General features: G+C 38.2%; 1 protein-coding gene across 2 annotated transcripts in view; it reads left to right on the forward strand.

Moving 5' to 3' along the window:
* Positions 1-19946, forward strand: part of TRUB1 (TruB pseudouridine synthase family member 1) — a 22530-nt gene extending 2584 nt beyond the window's left edge. The window contains exons 2-8 of one of the 2 annotated variants that reach the window (XM_006088152.3): positions 787-885; positions 4360-4415; positions 9714-9795; positions 14397-14469; positions 15187-15326; positions 17989-18045; positions 18808-19945. In XM_006088152.3, the coding sequence (XP_006088214.1) occupies positions 787-885; positions 4360-4415; positions 9714-9795; positions 14397-14469; positions 15187-15326; positions 17989-18045; positions 18808-19067 (767 nt within the window). In that variant the 3' untranslated portion in view covers positions 19068-19945. Of the gene's footprint in view, positions 1-786; positions 886-4359; positions 4416-9713; positions 9796-14396; positions 14470-15186; positions 15327-17988; positions 18046-18807 lie in introns of both variants that reach the window. The other variant, XM_023753396.1, reaches the window with a different exon arrangement.
* The last annotated feature ends 1471 nt before the right edge of the window (positions 19947-21417 follow it).

A 21417-nucleotide genomic window follows, 5' to 3' on the forward strand; every position in this document is an offset into this window, starting at 1 on the left:
CCGCCATCTTTTCATTTTCTTTTGCTGTGTCTTCTATCTTCTTGGTGTCAGTGGTGATAAGGAAGGTTTGGCTGGTTTAGGTGGTGTGGATCAATACAGCTGTTCCTGCTCCTCTCCTTCCTTACTTCAAGTCCAGGAGCCAGTATTCTTTCAATATATTCTTATATGCCATGATAATAACAACTACCTACAGGTAAAGTGCTTTGCCATTTCCAAGCACTTTCAGATAACATTATTTCAATGTATCTTTGCAAGAGAATATGAGATAGACCAGGTGGGCATCCTCTTTTTTGTTGTTGTTGCTCTTTTTATTTATTTTTCTTTGGGAATCTTCTTTTTAAAGAAAATATTTTTATTGATTTGTTTTTAGAGAGAGGAGGGAAGAAGGAGAGAGAGAGAGAGAGAAACATTGGTCGGCTGCCTCCTGTATGCCCCCCACCTGGGATTGAACCCTGGGGAACTGGCCTCCTTTTGGTACATGGCACAACGCCCAACCTTCCAGGACTACCCACTTTTAAAAAATATTAATTTTTTCCTGATGAGAAAATGAATCCCAGTTTCTAGATCACTGATTTGGGAATACCATAATTTCTGTAATTTAGGGAGTATCTATACATTTTTAAATCCGTTTTTTTTTTTTTTTTTGCTAGTAATGTTGTCATAATCTAAATATGTTAAGTTTATAAAACACTTTTTATTTGTTTTAAATACTCCTTCTACCGTCACCCTCCCATGTTTGTGAAGACGCGGCTTCATCTGCTCTGGTCTTCCCATTTACTCTCCTAGAAGCTGGAATGCCTTCTGCAGAATTAACCAAGAGGAAAAGGCAGACCTTGAAAATCGGGCACGGAGGGACTCTCGACAGTGCAGCCCGAGGAGTTCTGGGTAAGAAATGTGAATGGAAGTTTAATATAACTGTCACTTAGTAAGAAATACATATTGACTGAGAACAGATAAGATAGAGATAAGACAAAGCCATGCCATTTTCAGTCCCTTTTGGCATATTTCAGATCGACTGGCCTTCCCAGATTCAGCTGAAATGCTGTCTCCCACGTGGGAAACCTGCCCACTTGCTTCTCTGTGCTGCTGACGTAAAACTTCATTCTGGTCTTTGTTTCTGTTAACTCCCTGGGCTGAGAACAGGTCTTTTTATTTCTGTACCTACACAACAGACACCACAGAAATCAGAATATGATTTTTTTGATCGATTGAATGGGGGAAAGTTGAGTACAATTTTTGTCCAGTAAACTGTCCCTTGAATGAAAGCTGCATGGTTGGTTGAGGTTTCAACTCCAGGTAATTTTTCTACGTATCACTTCTGGATTAATCTTCCTAAAATTCTACTTTCACCGGTCACCGGACTTCTACGGGCCTTGGTTTACTTGGGTACAAAATGAGAGGGTTAAGCTGGGTAACTCTAAGATGCCTTCTTGTTTCAGATGTCATTATTCTGGATGACTGACCTAGCGGAGAAATCAGTTCAGCATTTCAGCCAGGTCAAAGCCTAACATGCAGCCTGCTCCCAAGACCCCCTGCACTCTGACTGATAAACCCACTGTGCCCGTCCTTGCATTTTTAGAATATGCTCCTCTCTTCTCTGTGTTCAAATCCTGTACCTCCCTGTTTGAAATGCTTGAATGAAGTGTTCTCTGGCCCTGTCAGCCATTTACAGTGCAACTTCCTTTACCTCCTACAGCAGTGGTTCTCTCTGTGTTCATTTTGACATCTTAACTAATAATAGACAAACATGTAAATTAACTGTCCCTCCACTACACTCACCAGCCAATCAGGAGAGTATGCAAATTAACCCAACAAAGATGATGGTTAATTTGCATATGTAGGGGTGAAGCAGCGGAGCAAAGACTGAAGGCTCCGTCCAGAGCCGCAAAGACCCAAGGCTCCGTCTGGAGCCGCGAAGACTGAAGGCTCCGTCTGGAGTGAAGGCCTGGGTCCCGGGTGCCGGAGGAAAACCGGTGCCGGCAGCCAGGGGAAGGGAAGGCCTATTGCATGAATCTCTTCGTGCAACGGGCCCCTAGTTTAATCATATTCTGTGATATTGTTATTTAGTGTCATTCACTCATTAATTCAGGCAACTTTTTTGGGGGTCACTTGTGAATTCCCTTGTCTGCGTTTTATTTTCCCAATAAGATTATAAGCTTTTTCAAAGTCCGAAAATGTGCTATTCCATTTGAAGTCTTCTTCTTGGGACTGTGCGCATCGTAGCTGCTTAAGAAATACAGTTTGGAGATTCTTGACTGGAACAAATTGCATTGAGTCTTTGTTATTATTATTATACAAAGTTTTTGCCTCAGCAGTAGCAGCTACCATCTGAAGAGTGCTATGTTCCTCAGAGCATATCGGAGGCAGACAGTTGTTATCTTAGTCCTGAAACTAATATTACTCTTATCATGGATGCTTAAAGGGGGTTGAGATAGACTTTATGAAGGAGTTGGGATTTGAGCTGGGTTCCCAAGTGGACTTTGAATACTTGGCTTACGAGTTGGTACTGTAGGCTTTGGGACCCTATTGAGGATTGTTGGGGTAGGGGGAGGCTTTGTAGTGTACAATATAGGTTTTCAGAAATGGCAGGAATAGGTAGAGGAATGGGTAAGATGTAGGAGTCAGGTTTGCAGTGGTTTAGGCCAGTGGTCGGCAAACCGCGGCTCGCGAGCCACATGCGGCTCTTTGGCCCCTGGAGTGTGGCTCTTCCACAAAATACCACGTGTGGGTGCACCCGTACAGTGTGATTGAAACTTCGTGGCCCATGCACAGAAGTCGGTTTTCGGCCTGGGCGAGTCTATTTTGAAGAAGTGGCATTAGAAGAAGTGGGGGTACGTTCGCTGAGGTCGACCCCTCAGATTGAGGACGTTTTTAGCAAAGGCCAGCTTAGGAGTACTCCCTAATTAAGTTAATAACAATGTACCTACCTATATAGTTTAGGTTTAAAAAATTTGGCTCTCAAAAGAAATTTCAATCGTTGTACTGTTGATATTTGGCTCTATTGACTAATGAGTTTGCCGACCACGGGTTTAGGCAGATTTAGGCTGGTGGCAGGCAGTGGGAAGAAAGCCTGGATGAGGAAGGTGGGAGGGAGGATGAAAAGGAACAGCTCTGCTCTTAGCCAGTCTGGTTTGAATTTTAACTCCATCTCATTCTAGTTGTGAGATGCCGGGCAAAGTTCTTAGTCTAAATTTCAACTTCCTTATCTATAAAACAGGGACAATTGCATTACCTTTTAGGGTTGTTATAAGGATTAAATGAGCTAATGAATGGAAAACATTTAAAGTGGAATTTGATAAATGGTAAACTCAACGAGTGGTATGCTATAAATATTCATGATAACTCAGCTTGCCGATAATTTCTCCTTGTTACTTCTTGTTATTCTGAATTGTGGTGGTTATATTGTGTTCTATTACAAAATTGTATCCATTGATGAGAAATATTTCAATTTTTATGAACATTTACTCACTGTTCGGTGAAGAAATGATTATATCCTGTGATGCTCGACTAGTGAAATGTGTTATCATGTGGTTAAGTCATGTTTGCCAGTGAAGAGTCAGGTGGGCCATTGTTGTGCTTTATATATGGTCTATGTGAGCATACATTCTCCAGACTCTCATTTACCACGTGTTCTTCTTTGCGCTGGGTTGATTTGTTAACGATTCTGTTTTCTTGATTGTATAAAGCTGGGCAGTAATCATCTTTAAATGGTTCATTAGCTATGATGATAGCTTTTGCTTTGTTTAATAATGAACTCAGTCAAAAGACTATCGTACCATGGCTAATTGTACCATGTATTTTTCACTGATGCCCGTATAAAATTCCAGTGAATCCTTTAAGATTTTTCTAAGACTTGTTATTATGTAAATGACCTGGTTGAGGTTCCTACCATATTTTACACTTTGAGAAAGAAAAAACCTCTCTCTCTCCCAACACCCCTGCCCCCCAACATTCCCTCTTCAGAATTTCTTAGCTGCATGACAAGTTCAATGGGTTGGAGCAGGGGTCCTCAAACTTTTTAAACAGGGGGCCAGTTCACTGTCCCTCAGACCGTTGGAGGGCCGGACTATAGTTTAAAAAAAAACTATGAACAAATTCCTATGCACACTGCACATATCTTATTTTGAAGTAAAAAAACAAAACGGGAACAAATACAATATTTGTATTTGCATGTGGCCCGCGGGCCGTAGTTTGAGGACCCCTGGGTTGGAGTATTGGAAGTCCTCAATTTATGCTAAATATGTGCTCTTCCCGACTTTACGTTAAATATGCCAGGAAGTTATGACCAGGATATGTAGGTATTTTAAAAACCGACTTTTCATAATAGAGTGTCCTAATATTTCTTCCTTTGATTTGTAGTGATTGGAATTGGAAGGGGAACAAAAATGTTGACCAGTATGTTGTCAGGGTCGAAGGTAAGAATACTAAAATAGTTTTGTTTTTCTTTTTACCTTGAATATTTTCCTCAATGACCATGTGTTGGATTTTATCGAGTAAAAAATAAACTACACAAATTGCATGAGTGGGTGGCGATCCTGAGTATTCATCACAGTGTCTACAATCATACCCGAGAATTAAAAATATAGAGACTACAAATTGGAAATCCAAGATTGAAAAACAAATTTGATTCATAAGAGCAAAAACTCTGCTGTGCCCATATTTTAAAAAAATCATATCTATTTTTTTATGTAATTGTATTTCTTAGATGCAAGGGAACTTATAGATCATAAATTCCATTGGCAGATTTAATAAACCTTGGAATTTTTATAGAAACAATACCATTTTGTAAAAGGTGCACTTTTCAACAAACACATGCTTTGTTCAGTGGTTGCAAATGTTTGCTGAAGAGAAGAATTTGGCTTCTTTAAGTTGCTAAGTTTCATCATTCACCTGTGAGAGTAGCCTTGACTTTTTTGAGGCTCTTGAAAGGAGGGACTGTGCAGTATTGGGGGAGGCCTGAGACCCGTGGACTGCGTCAGGCCTTCAGTGAGGAACCCTCAGGAGGAAACAGCGGGTGAAGGAGAGTGAAACGAGATGTCAAAGTGGTTAACCCTTCTGGGCCTCTCAGGTTTTCCTCAGGAAAAATGACTTGATCCTCTCTAGGGCCTCTTCCAGTTCTAAGAGATAATAACCTCTGTATTCGATTAGTTACTAGGGTATAATAGTCGGGGCTAGGGACCAGTGAAAATGCCTATGGGAAGACAGTTAATAGGCCCTTAGATGGAGAAGAATTTCAGCAAGTTGCTGGACTAAGCTTTTTGTTTTAAAACCCTTTCTCTGAGTGGGATATAAATAGTTGGTAAAGTGATTTTTGTCTAAATTGTTTTGTCTAATTTGTTTTTTTTAAAGGTGGTAAAAGACTGTTTAAAATTGTTTTTTAGTTCATTGTAGACCGATTGATGACTTTTGTAAGATATAATGAAAATGTTACAGCATTGTCACATTGCTGAATAAATTTCTAAACGCCTTCATTTTCTGAAATTAATCTTGTCGTGGACATTGGATCTTGGACCACACTTTGAGTGGCAATGGTCAAAGTTAGCTTTTCTTAAAATAAAAAGCCCTGGAGAGTGTAATGCCTTTGACATTACATTTTAGTTACCAACTGTCATAAAACCTGTCTCTTTCCGTTGAAATGGATCTTAACGCCTTAGATAAACGGAAGAATTCAGTGTTGCTCGCTCTGCAATCTTGAGAATGTTGGTGTGGAAAAGACATAGAATACAAACATTGTTTTAGAATGCAGGAGTTCGACTGTTTTACAGTAAATATGTACACTGTGCTTAAGTGACACACAGAGCTTAGAATCTGTTTCTGATAAATGTGTGTGTGTGTGTTTTGCCAGTTGCTTAATATTTGTTTATTAATATTAACTCTAAAGTATAAGCACTAGTAATTTTGATATAGAATAATGGATGATTTTTATTTTCTTTTTTGATATGATTTGGTATTTTCCAAAATCTTTACCATAAACAAGTGACTTTTATAATAACAAAAACAGATATATTTACATTAAGGAATTTGTTTGGGTTTTCCCCAGATAAAATATTTTGAGTTCATTGGAATATTTATTATCCACCCTCAACCACAGGTATGCAAAACACATTATATGTTATGGAAAGGTTTTACATGTAAATTCCAGGCATATTTCCAGAAATATGATGACTGGAAATGTAAATACATTGTTGGCTCTGGTTTAACTTTATTTGTCACAAACCATTTTGGTATTGAACTAGGAAAGCTGAATGTCACACAGTGAAGTCACTAATCCTCAGTAATTTAAATGGAAAATCCCAGGTGCCTCTCCTCACAGGAACCTAGTTCTTGGGTGCGTCGCATTTCAAAAGTAGGATTATTGTCTCATTAGCTGTTTGTATTTTGTATACTTTGAGTTTTAGATTGTGTATGTGCTGAAATATTAAATCATTCGAATTTTTAACTTTGTTGAAGATTATATTTTTCTCAAAAGCAGTTAAAAACTGTTCATGCATTTTAAAAAATAGATTTCGGGAGGAATTTTAGAGATCCTCATATTCAGGGGCTTTCAAAACTTTTTTTTTTTTAATTTTGTTTTATTGCTTAAAGTATTACAAAGAGTATTATATATATCTCCTTTTTTTTTCTCCCCTTGACCAAGACCCAGAGTAAGAAATTCATTTGACATCATGACCTTATATACACATACATGTATAAAATTTTTATTAAACAACTTTAACTGGATATAAGGCTGCTCCCATATCTATGTGGCAGCACACCATGGTAGTGCCTGTAGGCAAAGCCAGCATTTCCTCAGGAGGCAGCTTTTATCTCCTCCAACAGCTGAACAAGTGTGATTGTTGGGGTATGCACACTTTTCCACCCTGGATGTGCTCAAGGACAGTAATGTACCCCAAGTATACAGTAGCATGTTTAGGGTAACCAGCCAGTGTCAACCCTGAACGGGACTTGAATAATGCTCCTGTGAAGCGCAGCCGGCTCTCTAAGACCTAAGCATGCCTCACCACTTAATCAACTTGGTCCAGTTTGTACCTTTTCTTTACCCTCTGGTTAATATGCATGCATTTCATTAGCACTGTACTGAAAGTTTTGAAGGGCTTACACTTAGGAACTGTACAAAAGCACTCCTTTTTTAATGAAGGCATTCAAAGCCACATGTTTTTGGTTTGGTAGTGTTTTTTTAAGTGTTCTTCCTCATTCTAAATAATATCCCTTTGTTTGTGAAACTTTGAATCACAGGCTTTCAAAATCAAACTTCAGAAAAAGCAGTGCCTCGTTGAGATGGAAATAATTATGTACACTCTCTGTAACACAAACATATTCCTTTCTTCTGATGAGTTCAGAAGCCGACTTGCTTTTAAAGTTGTCTAGTGGGGTTCAGGGAGCTGGAGGATGAGTGAAGTAGAGAATAGAGTGAGTGATATTAGTATCCACAAGGAACCATGAATTCCAAAGAGCACACGGTTCAATGGAAACTTTAAAAATTCTACAGGTCCCCCATTTGTTTTATTGTAGTGGAATTATGCTGTAATGAATTCATTCATAGAATTCACAGTTTCCAGATATACATCATGGAGCATAAACAACTCTAAAACCCTGTCTCTGTGTAGAAGGCCAGTGAAAAATACTTTAGACCCCATAGCACAGAATGGCGGGATTGTGTATACACATTCCCAGATAGTTTTTCTCCTGCCCCATAACTTCTTGGTGGTGAGGCTTTGTTTCAGCTGAAGGCGTAACTGTCTGGGTGGGTTTTTCTAAGTCAGTGGTTCTCAACCTTCTGGCCCTTTAAATACAGTTCCTCATGTTGTGACCCAACCATAAAATTATTTTCGTTGCCACTTCATAACTGTAATGTTGCTTCTGTTATGAATTGTAATGTAAATATCTGATATGCAGGATGGTCTTGGGCGACCCCTGTGAAAGGGTCGTTCGACCGCCAAAGGGGTCGCGACCACAGGTTGAGAACCGCTGCATAAGAGAATAGCACAAATATGAAATATACTTCCTGATTGCATTGTGTTTTTCTTATTCAACTAGACAGATTATTAAGACAAAAATCAGAAAGCATTGTGTTGCTTTACTGTTTCTTATGGGAACTCACTGTAACCAGATGAGTCACTCTAACCACTGTTATTGTGAATCATTTTACCTTTTCTTTTTTTTTAAAATATAATAACAATAATAGTATTTTTTTTTTTTTATTATTGCTTACCAGGGCCAGGTACTGTTGTTCTAAACTCTGCTTCTTTTCAGGAGGTTCTGTTGTTATCCCTATTTTGAGATCATGGGAACGAGGCTGTAATAGGAAAGACTACTTTAGCATACATTATGAATTGTGGTGGAGTGAAGATTCGAACTTTTGAGTCTGTGCTCTTCCCACTCCACCCTACTGTACTTCTCCCTGTTTTATGCTTCATCAAGGTTGATTGTTCCAAAATAGAGAAGCAGAAGTGGGGCATTTCAGCTGATGAGACTGAAGGTTTAGTTACAAGAAAATCATTTTTGTCAAAATTAATAAAAAATTTAAAAGTCAGTTCAAATGCATTAGAACATTCCTTCCGTGTTGTATTTGTAAAAATAAATCTGAATTGTATAATAGAAGATTATTTCATAGAGGGGCACGAGGCTGATATAAACTGTCTGCTTGCTTATGAGGATTTGAAGTTTAATATTTTTTTTCATTTGTGTCTGGTCCATTTATTAGCATAATAAGCTTGTTAATAAACTATATTTGAGCTTCCTCTTTTAAAAATTGCTCACATAGCCCTGGCCGGTGTTGCTCGGTTGGAACATCGGCCTGTACACTGAAAGGTTGCTGGGAGGCAACCGATTGATGTTTCCCTCTCACATTGATGCTTCTCTCTCTCTCTCTCTCTCTCTCTCTCTCTCCCGCCCTCCCTCCCCCTCTCTCCCTCTCTCTCCCTCCCTCTTCTTCTTCCCATCCTCCCTCCCCCCTCCTCCCTTCCCCTCTCAAGTCAATAAGCATGTCCTAGGATGAGGATTTTAAAAAAAAATTGCTCACATAGCTACAGATTTTGCTCAATGGGAATTACCTACCTTGCATTTTTCTCACTATTCTATGTGATGCTCCAATTAACATTTGGATTTGACCAAATGAGAGACATATAAAGACTGTAGTCCAATGTGCCCTGAAATGAGTAGTAAAACAGTCCTCAGTTAACTAAGAATGATCTAATTCTTTCCTTGTGAATAATGACCATTTCTTAGAAGTGACTTTTGGTAAAATTGTTGACTCTTGTGATGACCATGTACGGGTGTATTATACCATTCTCATTAGTATATATGAAAATTTTCCTTCCCAACCAAAACTAGTTTTAGAAATCTGTGTGCAATAATAGACCATTTAGTCGCCAGGGAGAGGTCAATGGGGGAAAAAGGGTGACATATGTAATACTTTAAATAATCAAGAATTTAAATTAAAAAAAATAGGCCATTTATAAGCCACAGTTATTGATAAAATCAGGTTTTTCTTTGTCATGTTGGCTGGTGTGGGAAGTTTGCTGATGTTCTCCAACTTACACACGTACTTCCCACGTATCAGAAACTAACAAAACACTTGCAGTCTATTATTTTTTTGCCTTTATTTGTATCAAGCTGGTCGTATTAGTAAAATTCTGTATGACTTTCGGGACATGCATGACAGTTTTCTTTACTGTTGTGGCCTGTGTTTCTCCCTGTGTCTCTTACTCTAGAGGTATATTGCCATTGGAGAGCTGGGGAAAGCTACCGACACACTGGATTCTACAGGAAAAGTAACAGAAGAAAAACCTTACGGTATGGCGTTCATCTAAAGTACTCTTTTTTAACATCTAGAAAAGTTTTTTGTGAATTCAGAATTCTCTAACTTGATACTGCCAGTGATTTTAGTTTCCAGTACATTTTTTAAAAAATGATGGGAAATGGTATATTACATTGTTTATTTGGTATGAGTTTGTTAATAAAGATTTATTATAATTCTTTTTCTATAGTCAATTTTTATAATGTTCAGAATTCTTGCAAATAATTTCCTTTCTGAAAAACACTTGTTGCCAGGATTTAGGACATTTTTCCTAGTAAATGAGAAACAAAGCAGAGAGGCTCTCCTGTTAGATGCTACCTGTGTCTTGCAATTGTTTGTTTTATTGGTTTATTTTACAGTTACTTCTTAGCTGTTGAGATAAATGCACCATGTTTAGTGCTTTAAAACTAGTCATGTCTCTCTGCTTTTGGAGTACATAAAAAGATACGACAAAGGGGAAGCTATTTCTCTGGAAATAAAGCATAACTCACTGAGCCCAGCTTAATTTTTCTACTATTCCTTTTTTTTTTTTTTTACTACTTTAAGAAAGGATAGATAAATGAAATGGTTTCCTAGCAACTGTCCCAGTTCTCATGCTATTTATAATGCAGCAGTTTTGTACAGTCAGTTCACCTACGTTATTATGTCACCAATTGTGAGTTATATGTAGGCTTTCTGGGGTGTGATTTTTGCCTGTGTTTAATGTTATCACTCCTTAATTTACCTAAAGGCAATCCAGCACCTGGCTTCTCTGTACTTTTGTGTTGAGTGTCCTCACTATATATTTCCTATTACCCCAGTACTGAGACAGCCTCTTCCTCATTCATTTTATCTAAATTTTCCTATTTATGGGTATAAAGTTGTTTATATTTTTTATGATTTTTTAATTTGGAAATAATATCAAACTTAAAGAAAAGTTGCAAAAATAGAGCCATATTTTTTTAGTTTTCAGCATACAGATGTTTTACTTCTTAATAGCATTATTTTGATGCTGTTATAATTGGATTTTTAAAATTTTAAATTTCTGATAGTTCATTGCTAGAATATGGAAATGGAGTTGATTTTTGTATAATGGTCTTTTATCCTTCAACCTTGCTAAACTCGCTTATTAATTCTGGTTGCTTTTGTGTAGATTTCTTATTAGGGTGGGTGTAAAGTAGACCGTTTTTCAGGTCTAGATTAGCCTTACTCCTGAGACAGGCTTTTCTAGGGTCTCGATTGAGTGCCTTGGCTGTTCATCCGAGTTTTTTCATTCCGGATGGTTGGAATTCAAACGTCTTTCAGCCTTGTGGGAGCTTTGGTACCAGTTCTTTGGTTAATTTTGTGGCAGCTCGTGCTGTATATATGTGCAGCTTGGAATTTAGCCAAGTCTCAGCTGGAGCCCTATAGACATCTGTGCAGTTCTCTCCAACTCCAGCTGCTGCTGCTTCCCAAGGTCTGATTTCTGGTGGCGAGATCCCAGTGCTTTGTTTGGGATTTCCCTCCCCGCACCACCGTTCAGAAAGCTCCTCCAAGCTGGAGCAAGTGATGGTGGGCCTGGCCTTGCTTCCTTCCCTCCTCTCAGGGAGGGCAGTGCTTGCTGCCTGCGGTCTGATGTTGCAAAGCAGCTGTTTATTATAGTTTCTTTCAGTTTAACAGCTGCTTATGGTGGCAGCGCTCTATTGTGGCCGAGTATTGTTTTGAACTCTATCATGTCATTTTTTACTTTCTAGTTCAATTAAGCACCATCATCCTGTAAGTTCACGGAAAGAGGCACTACATTTTAAGCAAATAACAACGTGTAACGTGATCTTGCATAAATTAATTTTATGCGAATGAAGCTTTAAAAATTAATTTCAAATTAATACTGTCACATTGATGATTATTAATTTGCTAGACAAAGAATGATTGCCCACACCCTGTGGCATTTGTATCAGACCCATCTCTTCTGCCAAATGGACTTCTCTGGGCTCCTTATTGGCTATCCTTGCTTTGGAGGTTTTATTCTCCATTCCTTCTTAAATCCTATGGAGGTAGAGTCTTTATTTTTATGTCATAGGGACAATTATTATTATTTGGATTCCAGCTGCTGCTGCTTCCCAAGGTCTGATTTCTGTTTGGTGACAGTGCTCTGTTGTAGATATACCAGCATACTTACTACATACTCGTTTAGTAGGGAATATAATTTTTATTTATAATATTTATTATACTCACTTTTATGCTAAAATATTATATTCACTTTTATTGTAAAATAACTTTGCATAGGCTTTCTGTCTGGTGATTCAAACATTAGATGAATGATTGGCCTAGGTCACTTTTAATTCCCTTTAGACCTTGAATCTATTATTCCACAGCAAATTAAATGCAGCAAGACTATCTTGAGTGCAATTGCAGTTTTGTACATTAGATGAGAAGAAAAGCTGTTTTTGCCTTTAAGGAGCTTAGAATTTCATTATCGAGATAATACCTGTGGGGTGTGTGTGTGTGTGTGTGTGTGTGTGTGTGTGTACAGTTTAAAATTGTGGTATGAGTAATTGCAGAATAAACAACACAACCCATAAATGCCTGGGATGTTAAGTCAGAGAACGGCACGCGGCAGAAGTAGAATGGGCAGGAGCACATCTTGTCATCGTGTGTGGGGGATGCCAGGAAAAGAGCCATCCAAACAGGACAAAGGAGGACACGTTAGCAGGAATGTCAGTAAAGAGACCAGCCTAGCAGTAAAAGCTGTTTGGTCTTATTTTTTAAAATGTGTTGCTAAGTTATGAACTATTGCAATGTTATCAACAATGGCATTTCTTTCTGCTATTGCCAGCATGGTGTCTAGAGTTGGAAGTTTTGCAAAACTAAGATGCCACCAGTAATTAGGTTTTAATGTTGCAGTAGAGTAAAATTTTAATGGAAAAATCCTCATTCGTATCATGAGCTACGTCTGTTTGAAAAACAGGATGAACAGAATAGCCTTCTGAGGTCTGCCTTTTTGGAGCAGCTAGGTGTTGGAGAAATTCTTTTCAGTTCTGTAGCTTGTCTCTGTTTGAGTCTATAGTAGATTCTGGTCCTTTGTTCCTTTTGAACTTGGAAGGATCAAGGTCACAGTGAGGTTAAGACTGTCTTGCTGTGTTGGTATTGAATCTTGCTTTCCTTTCATTTTTATTCTGGTGTTAGAATAGTAATTCAAAGTGGATTAATTATTTTTTGTTAATATTGTTTAAATAAAATAAAATATAACAAGTATATACCAGAAAAAAAAATTTAGATTTCCTACAAAGTGAAAACAAAGCATTGTAATTTCTTTCCATTATCTATGACCTAAGTTATAGAATACTTCTATAATTTAGTGTGTTATTGACTGTGAAATATGTAAGAATGAAAATCCCAAATATTGAATTTCAGTAATAATTTTCAGTTGTAGAAATGTCCGTTAATAGTGCATCATTTTATTTGGAAGTATCAAACAAGCTGAAAATATGACTAAGTGATATATTTATTTTTTAAATTTAGAGATATTTATTTTTAAATTTATCTTTATTGTTGAAAGTATTACAGATGTCCTGTCCTCCCCTCCCCACATTGACCCTCTCCATCCTGGAACCCTCCTCCCCAGGCCTTCACCACACTATTGTCTGTGTCCATGGGTTATGCATATATGCCTGTAAGTTCTTTGGTATATTGAAAGCTTTTTTTATGTCTTCATTCAGATTTTCTAAAATCGTTGTTTAAAAAATGCTTAGTAATCATGCTAAAAGTCTTTGGTATGTACATTTTCTTTTTGCCCTGGCTTATTTTTGAGGCAAAAGTGAGACTCCTGATTGAGAGTGTTCACTCGGGGAAGGTGGGGGGAAGGGGAGAGATCAACCAAAGGACTTGTATGCATGCATATAAGCCTAACCAATGGACACAGACACCAGGGAGGTGAGGGCATGAGTGGGGGGTGGGGGAGCAATGGGGGGATAAGGACACATATGTAATACCTTAATCAATAAAGAAAAAATAAAAAGAACAGAGGTTGAAGAGCAATGAAGGGGGAAAAGGAGACTGATAAATACAGCTTTGCTGGGGGACAGAATTCAGTGTGAGGGTATAAAATGGGTATCAGGCCATAGAACTGTACTGAAATCTATTCAGTACAGTTTTTAAATGTTTCATACTTGATCATCTTCAATCCTGCATTCAGTTGCTTATAATATTTGATGCCTGGAGAAACGTAGAAGATAACTTACGGGTTTTTTTCCTACTTTCTGACCACCTCGTTTTTGGTCACTGCGGGGCCATTTCTGTAGCTAATGCAACATTTCCTAAGTTCCTCTAAAGGCCATAGTAAGAACCAACTAAATACATTTATATGATTGAATCATTTTTTTTTGGAGAAAATAAATGGAAGCAAAGGAAATTTGGTTTTAATATTAGACAGTATAAGGCTTTCTTCCCCTTTTACCTCATGAATGTGTAATTTATTCATTTTAACAAGGTAGAATTTGCTAATAAAACATACACTATAGTATATGCTTTTGTCTGAAAAAATTGCAATGAATTTTCAGAGCTTTTGGTGCTGTGCAAATAGCACGTGTACGTCTGTGGTTGTCTTAGTGTCACTCTTTTTGTTGTTCACTTTTGGCAGATCAAATAACACAAGAAGATATTGAAGGCATTTTACAGAAATTCACTGGGAATATAATGCAGGTACCTCCCCTGTAAGTTCAGTTATTAAACTTGAGTAAACGTTTAGCTTTATTTTTCAATGGTTGACATCCCTTTAATTTTTTAAAAAAATTTGCTTTTTTAAAAAATGTATGGTGAGACAGGTTTTAAATTTGCCTCCAAGGTAAAGACTTAAACATTTTAGCACGCGATGAATAAACATTGTTTTGGATCTTACTGTTGAAATAAATTAAACATATTTGTATTCACAAGAACTGTTTTAGAACTTTCTTCTCTGTGATTGTTCCAGGGATTTTGTAGTCTAATAAAATTTTATCTCACACGGCTAAGATCTGTTAAATAGATTACTTGCTTATTTGTTGTTCAGGAACATTTTGATAACTTTTATGTGAAAATGAATATTATTGGAATGGAAATTGTTTCAAGGGAATATAGCTGAGATCCTTGTGACCAGAGGCCTTGTGCCCTTTACCCAGGATGAGGTCTAATGAGGACGTGACCAGACCACCCCCAGGAAGATGGTTAAAGAATAGAATTGACAAGATTGCTCATTGGGCACCAGACTGAGTCCTGTTTGTCTCAAAGATATTTAGGAGCTTTATTCCTGACACCCTTGAGGAGTAGAGTAGAAGAAATAACCAGTTCATTTTTCTTAGAAGGACTTGCAATTTAAAGGGCTGCTAGCCATCCTCTCCATGCTGTAATCTGGAATTAAATTCTGTCATTTTTTCTTAATTCTTCTTTGTAAGCTATTCTGCATTAAAGAAAGATGGACAGAGACTTTCCACTTTGATGAAGCGAGGGGAAGTAGTAGAAGCCAAACCTGCCAGGCCAGTTACTGTGTACAGTCTCTCCCTTCAAAAATTCCAGCCACCATTTTTCACATTAGGTAAGACAGAGAAATTCAAAATCATTTGTATGTATGTGTACCTTTATTTTGTGTTCGGCTACTTTTGTGTGATTTTAATGGATCCCTAGGATATTGGAGAGTTTTAAAATTCAAATTTATGGAAGGTTAGGATTTGTTAATACCCTTTGATAACACATTTAATGAGGATACCTACAGCTGGAGGTTCAGAAATACCTTTCTCAATGTTTTTTTTAAATATATTGTATTATACTGTTGTATATAATAAAGCGGCAATATGCAAATTGACCGTTATACCCTCGCACAAGATGGCTGCCTCCATGTGGTCAAAGATGGCCGCCACAAGATGGGAGGGCAGTTGTGGGCCATCAGGCCAGCAGGGGAGGGCAGTTATGGGTGACCAGGCCTGCAGGGGAGGGCAGTTGGGGGGGACCAGGCCTGCAGGGGAGGGCAGTTAGGGGCGACCAGGCCTGCAGGGGAGGGCAGTTGGGGGGACCAGGCCTGCAGGGGAGGGCTGTTAGGGGCAACCAGGCTGCAGGGGAGGGAAGTTAGGGGCGACCAGGCCGGCAGGGGAGGGCAGTTGGGAGGGGCCAGGCCTGCAGGGAAGGGCAGTTAGGGGCAACCAGGCTGGCAGGGGAGGGCAGTTGGGGGCGACTGGGCTGGCAGGGGAGGGCAGTTGGGGGCGACCGGGCTGGCAGGGGAGCAGTTAGGCGTCGATCAGGCTGGCAGGGGAGTGGTTAGAGGGTGATCAGGCTGGCAGGCAAAAGCGGTTAGGGGCAATCAGGCAGGCAGGCAGGCGAGCGGTTGGGAGCCAGCAGTCCCGGAGTGTGAGAAGGATGTCTGACTGCCAGTTTAGGCCCGATCGCTAAACCAGTAGTCGGGACATCCCCTGAGGGGTCCCAGATTGGAGAGGGTGCAGGCTGGGCTGAGGGACCCCCCCCCCCCCACCCCCCAGTGCATGAATTTCGTGCACCAGGCCTCTAGTCTTTCTATAAAGTTGTAAGTAACATACCTTAGATCTCTATGGAGAAGAGTAGGTGAATATATATTTTTAAAATTTATCTTATGGATACTTGTTCCCCCATTTTGGCTAGTATCTGATAGTTTACCTTCAGTATAAAATCCATACTAATTTGTCCTCTTAAAACAAAGCATTTTGAGTTTTAGAACAAGACATCTAGGAATGGTGTATTTTTTTCACCTTCTTTGTTACCTGCAAGTAACTGTTAAAGATAATGGAAATAATGCATGAGGCAGAAATGCATTATTGGATACAGGGTACATTTTAATTCAGGATATCAATTTGAATTTATCTAATAAATTTAAAAACCAAAAAGTTTGTTTTGCTTGTTTGGAAATTTTATGATCTCCTAGTTGCAGAAAGTAGTCGCTAAAACCCTGAACATACAATAGCTATAGTTTGGGATTCTTAAGCTTCCTTGAATTGAGCCTACTCTTAATTTCATGGTGCATACCAAATAGGATTCCTTTAATTTCCCAAAACTTTTTTTTCCTGAACTTTGTTGCTTTAATGTGTTATCCATCAGAGTATGGTTTTTGTACAATTGAAAAAAAGAAGTCACTCCTTTTCTTTAGTTTCCTGATTTTAAAATGTTTGACAAATGAGAAAAACACAGTCATAGATATTTTGTTCCATTCCATGAAAATGCAGCAGCTGGGTTGGCACAGGAGATATTATCTATGAATGTAAGAAAAACTCAAATTTTTCCGATGGCATTGAAGCTGTAAATGCTTCAGTTTGTCCACTGGAGGTTGTGATAGGCCAAAAGCGTTGTCTTTGCACCAAAGCCAAAAATAGTGCATGAATGTTGACCCACTTACATTTGATCTAGTGCTCATTTTTTATCTCAGCTCTGGCCCCCACCCTTGAGCTAATGAGAAAAAATAAAGAATTAAACTCTCCAGGTAGTAAGTTCTGATTATTTCCCTTAAATGGCTTTATTTGTACGATATGACTAGAAGCAGCTGGAATACAGCATGTCTTGTGGGTAAATAAAGATAATCCAGAGCCCTACTCTTAACCAATAAACTTGTGTTATGCCGTGTTAAGAAGATGTTTAAATATGCATTTAGTTTTAGAACATTGTGTAATTTTAGTTATTTTATGATTTCTTTAGGAACATTTCCAAGAAAACACTTAGGAATGCTGAGCTCTCCATGTAGTATATTACCCCAAACGTAATCCCAAAAAAGGATTTTTGTTTATTTGTTGTAATTGTTGAGAGTACAAATCTGAAACTATTTTAAAAATCTACAGCTGATGATAGCAAAGCTGAGATGTCTAACCATTTCAAACCTATTAAATGAACAAGGCATAGAAATCTGAAAATATTTTTTTAAATCTTCTGCTCATGATCGCAAAGATGAGATTTCTACTTAAAACCTATTAAATGAACAAGGCTGAAGCATTAAGGTGGTATGACTTGCCAGTTAATTTAAAATGTGTTCATGAGTTTCTGCTGTTTGCTTTCTCCACGCTCTGACTTTTCAATCTCACAAACACATACGCTGCTGGATGAATAATTTATGGTTTAGCGCATAAATATTTTATCACCCGATTGTTTGCATAGTGCATTTTTACATTTGTTTAGAGGCATCTTTTCTATGTAAAGTGGATTTCATAGGAGGTTAGCAATTTACCATGTCATTGTTAACATTCCAGATGTTGAGTGTGGAGGAGGTTTTTATATCAGAAGCTTGGTCAGTGACATTGGCAAAGGTAAGCATAAATGTATTATGAATTATCGTCTAGAGAGTAATATCCCTTTTTTGATGAGAAGAGGGAATTTCCTGTTTGTCATATCTTTGAGTACTGGCCTTATGATCTGCGCTCTCGCTGCCTCCAGTTTCGGAAGCATTCGAGGTTTATGGCACACGATTATCAGCATCGGCAGCTGCAGCGAAACATTTGTAATGAGAGAAGAGAGAGGAGGGGCGGGGGGACAGAAAATGATGATGGGAATAATGAATGGAAGGACCAACATTTTTTTAAGCACAAAATATTTGAACCCAAAGCAGGGAGGAGGGAAAAAAAAGACGTATCCTTCCATAAGTTATTTTCATTGGTACAAGTCAAGCGTTTTAAAAACTGGAAGCCACAGTCTTACAAAGAGCCAGGAAGTGGCAGTTCTGGCTCCAGTGTTTGCTGGCAGTTGTGACACTGGACAGGTCATATTACTTCATCTGCCAAGTGAGAGTAATGGTTACCTCATGGGGTTGCCTCGTGGGTCAAATGAGAACAGGGTGTGTAAGTTCCTTGTGGACTTTAAAGCCGTTTATAAGGTGAGTTATTAAATACTATTTTACTACTTAATCGTTTCTCAATCCCAGGGTTCTTGGTTCTTGTGTTGGATTATTGCAACTTTACCTTTGGAGTGGTTTTGAGAGGTTTGAATAGAGTTCTCCTCTCATTTGAAAGTAGAGCCTGCGATAGGTGAATGACTTGTCCTTGTGGGTTTCCTTCCACCTTCTGTTGCTGCAGAGCTCTCTTCCTGTGCCAACGTGCTGGAACTGACCCGGACCAAGCAGGGGCCTTTCACGCTGGACGAGCACGCCCTTCCCGAAGACAAATGGACCATTGATGACATTGCGCAGTCTCTGGAGCATTGCTCATCTCTCCTCCCAGCAGAGCTGGCGCTTAAAAAACCAAAGCCCGAGGACTCTCAGGAGCACGGTTTGAGCTGTGAATATATAACTCTGAATGAGACGAAGGGAGAAGACGGTGAAATTAAGACATGTTAAGATTGGCGTGGGTCGTCATTTCTTGGTTGGCATTTGAATCCCGTGTACACAATGATGAGCTACGGGCAAAGGACAGTTTTTCCCTTTTTTTTTTGGCACGAAAGAAAAATGTCCATCATTTACAGTTTCGAGAGGGTACAGTGTTATCTGCTATCCAGGATAAGGAGCCTTGCAGTTGTTCAGCTCTTTGCCATACCATGGAATGTTCTGGAATATTATTATGTGGTTAGATTGGATTCAGGAAAATCAGCTTTCTGATTTTGATCTTGCTTCAAAGTCTTTTCCTGTGAAAAAGCTGAACACATTTTCTAATCAAAGAAAAATGACATAAGAGCTACATGTTTCTTTGTCATCACAAAAGTTAATGTAAATTAATGTCACTTTGACTTTATTTTGGCTCTCTGGTGATTCTGTTGTATTGAAATTCTTTCACAATGTTAGAAAAGGCTGTTATTTAACTATTTATATGTTTTGGAGAGTTTGCCATTATTAAGAACATTTCTTTGATAATGCATTTATTTGGTAATAGCCATGTTTGTTTAGGTCTTGGACATTAATAAACTTTTAAAATAAATGTTTATAATTATACCAAATTATTGCTGCTACCACTTAAGGGATGTCAATATAGGACTAAATGTTTAAATTGGCCTCTACTGTTAGTACACAGGATAGCCCAGTGGCTTATATTTTGGGAACTATGAGATCTTTTTTCTGATATTTTTAACAGTTGACCACCCTGTACTATGTTAGTAAATAACAGTTTTTAAAAAGTAAGCTAGCCCTGACCGGTTTGGCTCAGTGGATAGAGCCTGCGGACTCAAGGGTCTCAGGTTCGATTCCGGTCAAGGGCATGTACCTTGGTTGCAGGCACATCCCCAGTGGGGAGTGTGCAGGAGGCAGCTGATCGATGTTTCTCTCTCATCGATGTTTCTCACTCTCTATCCCTCTCCCTTCCTCTCTGTAAGAAATCAATAAAAATATTAAAAACAAAAGTAAGCTAAAGAATGTATCTTAAATTAAAAATGTTTTTATTCTTTAGTATTTATTCACACCTTTTGAAGGGCATTGTTTTTTAATTTGCTTTCAAATGATATTTATAGCCTTAGAGATAGTCACCGTGCATTTCCAGCTATCTCTTTTGCTTTAAATATTTAAAAAGTTATTCTTAAACATTTTCATTCTAATAGCTTATTGATGTCTGGCCAGTGTTACTCAGTGGTTGAGCATCAATCTATGAACCAGAAGGACATGGTTCAATTCCCCACCAGGATACGAGTCCAGGTTGCAGGCTCAATCCCCGGTGTGGGGCATGCAGGAGACAGCCAATCAATGATTCTCTGTCATCATTGATGTTTCTATCTCTCTCTCCCTTCCTCTCTGAAATCAATAAAAAAATACTTTTTAAAAAAGACAAGTAGCCTACTGAAAATTTTCTCTCCCTTGTTATAATTTTGAAAGTGAAGTCACATTACAAAATAGCAAATTTTCTATGTAATGAGAGTTTCATATTTTTGTTATGGAAGAACAATATATTATGCAGCCAGTCTGTAGAAATTAGAAATGTTTAAGTCCTGCTTCGTTTATTCAATAAGTATAGTTTCAAAAGGAGGAATCGTTAAAAATTTTCATAACATAAGAGTGTCTTGATTTTTATGGATTGCATTTCTTTTAAGGTAGCTGCCTACTTGCAGCCTCTAACTTGAAAATTTTCAATATGAAAACTAATGATTTTCTTATGGCAAATCTATTAGAAACTCAATATAAAAATGTATATGCTTCAGGAGAGTATTTTCATCACATTAGCCACATATTTTAAATGAAAATATTAAAAGTAATTCTTAGTATGACACAGGTCATTATAAGGAAAAGAGTTTGATATCTCAAGGTATTAATCTAAAATGCCAAACACACAGAGTTGTAAATTCAAAGTTTACAGTTTTATTTATTCCTATCTAGTGCCCTGCAGATTGTCAACCGAAAGTGGCAATGGCTGCTCGTCTGTTGGAATGTGTTCACGCACTGCAGTGAAGGTCCCGATTGAGGAATAAGGTCCCTATAGAGGAACATTTACAGGGGAGGAACATTTACAGGGGCATTTCTGTTGTACATCTCAAAAATTGACATGTATGATTTACTAATGGAGAAGAGTAGAGATTACTTTAAAATAGTAATGATCTTTTTCTTTTATATTAAAAATATTGAAGAAAATTGTGCCAAATGGGAAAATTCCCCATAATCCTCACCATCCCTGTGCAGTGACTTCAGAACTTTAATTTTGTATTAATATTTTCCCTTTTGTTTGCATAATTACAATCTTAAAATACCTATCCCTTTTTAATTGGCTGGGGTT

Source organism: Myotis lucifugus, unplaced genomic scaffold (assembly GCF_000147115.1).
Source record: "Myotis lucifugus unplaced genomic scaffold, Myoluc2.0 scaffold_44, whole genome shotgun sequence".
Lineage (NCBI taxonomy): Eukaryota > Metazoa > Chordata > Mammalia > Chiroptera > Vespertilionidae > Myotis > Myotis lucifugus.